At 46.7% G+C, this 7,500-nt stretch overlaps 1 protein-coding gene across 1 annotated transcript in view; it reads right to left on the minus strand.

Moving 5' to 3' along the window:
* LOC122261348 (uncharacterized) overlaps positions 1 to 7,500 on the minus strand; it is an 18,216-nt gene that overhangs the window by 8,977 nt on the left and 1,739 nt on the right. The window contains exons 3-4 of the mRNA XM_043028910.2: positions 7,334 to 7,413; positions 204 to 329 (exon numbers count right to left, since the gene is read on the minus strand). Of these exons, the coding sequence (XP_042884844.2) occupies positions 204 to 329; positions 7,334 to 7,413 (206 nt within the window). The remainder of the gene's footprint in view (positions 1 to 203; positions 330 to 7,333; positions 7,414 to 7,500) is intronic.

The following is a 7,500-nucleotide window of genomic DNA, read 5'->3' on the forward strand; positions in this document are numbered from 1 at the left end:
CTCCCTCTCTCCCTCTCCCTCTCCCTCTCTCTCTCTCTTTCACTCATTAACACTCATCCTTTTGAGATATAAGTATCAACTTGTCTCAGTAACCTCGTCAAAGTCAGTCAGTCACTCACTCACTCGCTCACTCTCTTCCTCTCCCCTTCCCATTTATTTCACCCATCTCCCTCACCCTCTCGCAACAGGACCCTCTTCCTCACCTGGACTTGAATAAGCCAATCCACTAAAATGGCCCTGGTACGTTGATTGACAGACGGGTGTGTGGACAGGTAACTTCGTGTTTTCAGGTGTCTCCGCTCGACTTCTAGCAGACATCTCATGACATCCTGGAAAGTAACTGTCGGTTCATCTTATGTTTTGAATGAGCTTTTACTCACTCTCACTCTCACTCTCACTCTCACTCTCACTCCTTGCATGCTGAGGGTGATAATCCATACTGTTATATCGTTCTCCTGATATGTAAACATTTAATTGTGTATGCTTGTGATTGACCCGTCTTTTGCTCTGTATATATTTCAACATGTTGACATAGCTGTAAGGTTTTGTAAAATATATGTGAGCCCAAAGAGGGACTAAGATTGGGGTGAGGATAACCTATGTTACCTCATCCTTTTGAGATGTACGTAATCACTTGTCTCAATAAACTCGTCAAAGTCAAAAAGTCTCACTCTCACTCTCACTCTCACTCTCACTCTCACTCTCACTCTCACTGTGTGTGTGTGTGTGTGTGTGTGTGTGTGTGTGTGTGTGTGTGTGTGTGTGTGTGTGTGTGTGTGTGTGTGTGTGTGTGTGTGTGTGTGTGTGTGTGTGTGTTTGGGGGGTATGTACAACTCTGATTTTGATTGTGTAACAAGGACTTCTCTGCCACTGCATTGCTGTTTGTGTTTCTCTCCTTGTCAGTCTTTCAGTCTGCCTGTCTGTCAGTCTCTCTCTCTCTCTGTCTGCCTCTCTGTCTATCAGTCTCTCTCTCTGTCTGTCTGTCAGTCAGTCTCTCTCTCTCTGCCTGTATGTCTGCCAGTTTCTCTCTCTGCCTGTCTGTCTGTCAGTCAGTCTCTCTCTCTGTCTGCCTGTCTGTCAGTCTCTCTCTCTCTCTGTCTGCCTCTCTGTCTATCAGTCTCTCTCTCTGTCTGTCTGTCAGTCAGTCTCTCTCTCTCTGCCTGTCTGTCTGTCAGTCTCTCTCTCGGTCTGCCTGTCTGTCAGTCAGTCTCTCTCTCTGTCTGTCTGTCAGTCAGTCTCTCTCTCTCTGCCTGTCTGTCAGTCAGTCTCTCTCTCTGCCTGTCTGTCAGTCAGTCTCTCTCTCGGTCTGCCTGTCTGTCAGTCAGTCTCTCTCTGTCTGCCTGTCTGTCAGTCAGTCTCTCTCTCTCTGCCTGTCTGTCAGTCAGTCTCTCTCTCGGTCTGCCTCTCTGTCAGTCAGTCTCTCTCTCTGTCTGCCTGTCTGTCAGTCAGTCTCTCTCTCGGTCTGCCTGTCTGTCAGTCAGTCTCTCTCTCTCTCTGTCTGCCTCTCTGTCAGTCAGTCTCTCTCTCTGTCTGCCTCTCTGTCAGTCAGTCTCTCTCTCTGTCTGCCTGTCTGTCAGTCAGTCTCTCTCTCGGTCTGCCTGTCTATCACTCAGTCTCTCTCTCTCTCTGTCTGCCTGTCTGTCAGTCAGTCTCTCTCTCTGTCTGCCTGTCTGTCAGTCAGTCTCTCTCTCTGTCTGTCTGTCAGTCAGTCTCTCTCTCTCTGTCTGCCTGTCTGTCAGTCAGTCTCTCTCTCTGTCTGCCTGTCTGTCAGTCAGTCTCTCTCTCTGTCTGTCTGTCAGTCAGTCTCTCTCTCTCGGTCTGCCTGTCTGTCAGTCTCTCTCTCGGTCTGCCTGTCTGTCAGTCAGTCTCTCTCTCTGTCTGCCTGTCTGTCAGTCAGTCTCTCTCTCTGTCTGCCTGTCTGTCAGTCAGTCTCTCTCTCTGTCTGCCTGTCTGTCAGTCTCTCTCTCGGTCTGCCTGTCTGTCAGTCAGTCTCTCTCTCTCTGCCTGTCTGTCAGTCAGTCTCTCTCTCTGTCTGCCTGTCTGTCAGTCTCTCTCTCGGTCTGCCTGTCTGTCAGTCAGTCTCTCTCTCTGTCTGCCTGTCTGTCAGTCTCTCTCTCTGTCTGCCTGTCTGTCAGTCAGTCTCTCTCTCGGTCTGCCTGTCTGTCAGTCAGTCTCTCTCTCTGTCTGCCTGTCTGTCAGTCAGTCTCTCTCTCTGTCTGCCTGTCTGTCAGTCAGTCTCTCTCTCTGTCTGCCTGTCTGTCAGTCAGTCTCTCTCTCTGTCTGTCTGTCAGTCAGTCTCTCTCTCTCTGTCTGCCTGTCTGTCTGTCAGTCTCTCTCTCGGTCTGCCTGTCTGTCAGTCTCTTTCTCTGTCTGCCTGTCTGTCAGTCAGTCTCTCTCTCGGTCTGCCTGTCTGTCAGTCTCTTTCTCTGTCTGCCTGTCTGTCTGTCAGTCTCTCTCTCGGTCTGCCTGTCTGTCAGTCAGTCTCTCTCTCGGTCTGCCTGTCTGTCAGTCAGTCTCTCTCTCTGCCTGTCTGTCTGTCAGTCTCTCTCTCGGTCTGCCTGTCTGTCAGTCAGTCTCTCTCTCGGTCTGCCTGTCTGTCAGTCAGTCTCTCTCTCTGCCTGTCTGTCTGTCAGTCTCTCTCTCTGTCTGCCTGTCTGTCAGTCAGTCTCTCTCTCTGTCTGTCTGTCAGTCAGTCTCTCTCTCTCTGTCTGCCTGTCTGTCTGTCAGTCTCTCTCTCGGTCTGCCTGTCTGTCAGTCTCTCTCTCGGTCTGCCTGTCTGTCAGTCAGTCTCTCTCTCTGTCTGCCTGTCTGTCAGTCAGTCTCTCTCTCTGTCTGTCTGTCAGTCAGTCTCTCTCTCTCTGTCTGCCTGTCTGTCAGTCAGTCTCTCTCTCGGTCTGCCTGTCTGTCAGTCAGTCTCTCTCTGTCTGCCTGTCTGTCAGTCAGTCTCTCTCTCTGTCTGCCTGTCTGTCAGTCTCTCTCTCTGTCTGCCTGTCTGTCTGTCAGTCTCTCTCTCTGTCTGTCTGTCAGTCTCTCTCTCTCTCTGCCTGTCTGTCAGTCAGTCTCTCTCTCTGCCTGTCTGTCAGTCAGTCTCTCTCTCGGTCTGCCTCTCTGTCAGTCAGTCTCTCTCTCGGTCTGCCTGTCTGTCAGTCAGTCTCTCTCTGTCTGCCTGTCTGTCAGTCAGTCTCTCTCTCTGGTCTCACTTCTGTCAGTCTTCTCTCTCGTCTCTTCTCTCTCTGTCTGCTCTTGTCAGTCCTCTGTCTGTCAGTCTCTCTCTGTCTGCCTGTCTGTCAGTTCTCTCTCGGTTGCTCTGTCGTCAGTCTCTCTCTGTCTCTGGGTCTGCCTGTTGGTCTTCTCTCTCTTTCAGTCTCTCTCTTTGTCAGTCTGTCTGTCAGTCTCTCTCCTCTGCCTTCTGTCAGTCAGTCTCTCTCTGTTCCTGTCACAGTCTCTCTCTGCTCTGTCAGTCTCTCTTGCTGTCTGTAGTCGTCTCTCTCTGTCTGTCAGTCTCTCTCTCGGTCTGCCTCTCTGTCAGTCAGTCTCTCTCTCTGTCTGCCTCTCTGTCAGTCAGTCTCTCTCTGTCTGCCTCTCTGTCAGTCAGTCTCTCTCTCTGTCTGCCTCTCTGTCAGTCAGTCTCTCTCTGTCTGCCTGTCTGTCAGTCAGTCTCTCTCTGTCTGTCAGTCAGTCTCTCTCTCTGTCTGCCTGTCTGTCAGTCAGTCTCTCTCTCTCTGCCTGTCTGTCAGTCAGTCTCTCTCTCTCTGCCTGTCTGTCAGTCAGTCTCTCTCTCGGTCTGCCTGTCTGTCAGTCAGTCTCTCTCTCTCTGCCTGTCTGTCAGTCAGTCTCTCTCTCGGTCTGCCTGTCTGTCAGTCAGTCTCTCTCTCGGTCTGCCTGTCTGTCAGTCAGTCTCTCTCTCTGTCTGCCTGTCTGTCAGTCAGTCTCTCTCTCTGTCTGCCTGTCTGTCAGTCAGTCTCTCTCTCTGTCTGCCTGTCTGTCTGTCTGTCAGTCTCTCTCTCTGTCTGCCTGTCTGTCAGTCAGTCTCTCTCTCTGTCTGCCTGTCTGTCTGTCAGTCTCTCTCTCTGTCTGCCTGTCTGTCTGTCAGTCAGTCTCTCTCTCTGCCTGTCTGTCAGTCAGTCTCTCCTGTTGCTCTGTCAGTCAGTCTCTCTCTCTCTGCCTTGTCAGTCAGTCTCTCTCTCTTGTCTGCCTCTGTCAGTCAGTCTCTCTCTCTGCCTGTCTGTCAGTCTCTCTCTCTGTCTGCCTGTCTGTCAGTCAGTCTCTCTCTCTGTCTGCCTGTCTGTCAGTCAGTCTCTCTCTCTCTCTGTCTGCCTGTCTGTCAGTCAGTCTCTCTCTCTGTCTGCCTGTCTGTCAGTCAGTCTCTCTCTCTGTCTGCCTGTCTGTCAGTCAGTCTCTCTCTCTGTCTGCCTGTCTGTCAGTCAGTCTCTCTCTCTCTCTGTCTGCCTGTCTGTCAGTCAGTCTCTCTCTCTCTCTGCCTGTCTGTCAGTCAGTCTCTCTCTGTCTGCCTCTCTGTCAGTCTCTCTCTCTCTCTGTCTGCCTGTCTGTCAGTCAGTCTCTCTCTCGGTCTGCCTGTCTGTCAGTCAGTCTCTCTCTCTCTGCCTGTCTGTCAGTCAGTCTCTCTCTGTCTGCCTCTCTGTCAGTCTCTCTCTCTGTCTGCCTCTCTGTCAGTCAGTCTCTCTCTCGGTCTGCCTGTCTGTCAGTCAGTCTCTCTCTCGGTCTGCCTGTCTGTCAGTCAGTCTCTCTCTCTCTGCCTGTCTGTCAGTCAGTCTCTCTCTCTGTCTGCCTGTCTGTCAGTCAGTCTCTCTCTCTGTCTGCCTCTCTGTCAGTCAGTCTCTCTCTCTGTCTGCCTGTCTGTCAGTCAGTCTCTCTCTCTGTCTGCCTCTCTGTCAGTCAGTCTCTCTCTGTCTGCCTGTCTGTCAGTCAGTCTCTCTCTCTGTCTGCCTGTCTGTCAGTCAGTCTCTCTCTGTCTGTCTGTCAGTCTCTCTGTCTGTCTGTCAGTCAGTCTCTCTCTCTGTCTGTCTGTCTGTCTGTCAGTCAGTCTCTCTCTGTCTGTCTGTCAGTCTCTCTGTCTGTCTGTCTGTCAGTCAGTCTCTGTCTGTCTGTCTGTCTGACTGTCTCTCTCTCTGTCTGTCTGTCAGTCAAACAGTCTGTCTGCCATGTTAGTCTCTCTACATGTCAGTCTCTCTGTCTATCTGTCTCACAGCGTTAGCTCTCTCTCTCTCACACAGACACACGCTATTTTTACACACAACCACACGTGTGTTATTGCTATCACATATGTTCCCAACTGATGCTACATGCATGGTGCAGCGTGCGTGTATGTGTTGAACATTTGTATGAATGTGTGTGTGTGTGTGTGTGTGTGTGTGTGTGTGTGTGTGTGTGTGTGTGTGTGTGTGTGTGTGTGTGTGTGTGTGTGTGTGTATCTGTATGTGTGTGTGTATCTGTATGTGTGTGTGTATCTGTATGTGTGTGTGTATCTGTATGTGTGTGTGTATCTGTATGTGTGTGTGTATCTGTATGTGTGTGTGTATCTGTATGTGTGTGTGTATCTGTATGTGTGTATGTATCTGTATGTGTGTATGTATCTGTATGTGTGTATGTATCTGTATGTGTATGTATCTGTATGTGTATGTATGTGTATGTGTGTATGTATGTGTATGTGTGTATGTATCTGTATGTGTGTATGTATCTGTATGTGTGTATGTATCTGTATGTGTGTATGTATCTGTATGTATGTATGTATCTGTATGTGTGTATGTATCTGTATGTGTGTATGTATCTGTATGTGTGTATGTATCTGTATATGTGTATGTATCTGTATATGTGTATGTATCTGTATGTGTGTATTTGTGTGTATATGTGGGTATGTATGCGTGTATGTATACGTATAAAATTTCCGAATAATGCCGCGTTATTAAATACCACAAACGTGGTATCGATGGATTCCTCACAACCTTTACTGCCTATAAATTCCACATTTATGGTATTTAGAACGTGGCATTATTCGAAAAAAAATTACCATATGTGTAAAAATATGTGTTTAAGTCCATCAAACATGAAATCCAACTTGGCTAAAAACAGATTGTAATTTTGCAACTTTGAAGACAATTCACTTTTGTTTACGGATGCAAGAGACACTGCCACAGTCCAGGGGATGAGAACATTGCAAAGGGAATCAAGGTTGCAGTCTTTTGTGCAACTTGGTCTGCAATTTGCGCGTTTTGAGAAACCGTTGATGAAACGACAATGATAATGAGTTGAATAATAACAGTGTGCAGTTCAAAATTCGTAACGTTTTTTTAGGGAAATTCTTAACAGTACCATTGCAAACAAATAAGAATATAGTTTTTCAAAGACGATGCGATGCAAGACTCACCTTAAAGGACCTTTGATTAGTGTTGTTGTTATGTTTCTTTTTTTCCTAAAGGTAAATAAGATACTTGATCTCTATTTTCTAAATGCACATTACTTAACCTTCCTTGTATAAACAATAACAACAATGTATACAATTCAATTTCAATTTCATTCGAACTCGTTTGATCTAATCTAATTAAAAATGCTCCTTAACGCAGAATATAAATTAACTACAAAGCAATTACAAAGACCGTAGTTTTCACTTTAAAAACTCTCGATCTAAACTTATTCTACAACTACCCCAACTACCTCTGTCACTTTTCACCACAAATCTACTCGGAAATTACTTCTTACGAATTCCGAAAAATACGTATAATCTACCCACATCAACCTCCTCTACTCTAAACATCCACTCCTCACAAATTTACTCTAAAAATACTTCAACATTTACGAAAGATCACCACCAAAGTCTTATCCCTTGGGGTCCATGGTTTATATGTAACCCAGGCACATATTTTGCTCATGATCTGTCAGTATTTTTTTCATGCATTCTCTAAATCATACAATCAATCTACGGTTAAGATCTAACTCAATGCTGTTCTAACATTTGAAAGATTTCCCATGGTTGGTCTCTTAAAAACATACCAAATTAGCACCTTTTCCATTTTACAAAAACAGTGCCATGTTCAATATTACACAAACACAAAACACAAAAAACATCACATAAGCACTATAACGAATACTAAAAGAATACAAAAAAATAGTCCAACCATGTACGCATTACAAGTAACCCAATACAACCAGCCATGACCAATACTACAAGAAAAAACAAATTAGCTCACCCATGCCCAGCATTCGAAGAAGTAACACATCAATACCATATCTAAAAATACAATAATTACGACCAGAACGTAGGATAAAGATTTTTTTTTTGATCACCAGTGCTAAAAATGATGACCTGCTTCCTCACCTCCTCGTAGTCATCAGCGAGACAATTATTCCGTTTCCAGACGACCTTCTCCGGGAAGGATCTTGTCACGTGTTCTTGTCCTGCGGGAGGGGTGTCAGTCAGACTTCTTAATTATGACAAATACGGAAGATATGAATGAGGAGGAATCTTTTTTTCTCACATTGCAA

Source organism: Penaeus japonicus, unplaced genomic scaffold, assembly GCF_977035675.1.
Source record: "Penaeus japonicus unplaced genomic scaffold, GWHDUDI00000001_assembly GWHDUDI00000027, whole genome shotgun sequence".
Classification (NCBI taxonomy): Eukaryota; Metazoa; Arthropoda; class Malacostraca; order Decapoda; family Penaeidae; genus Penaeus; species Penaeus japonicus.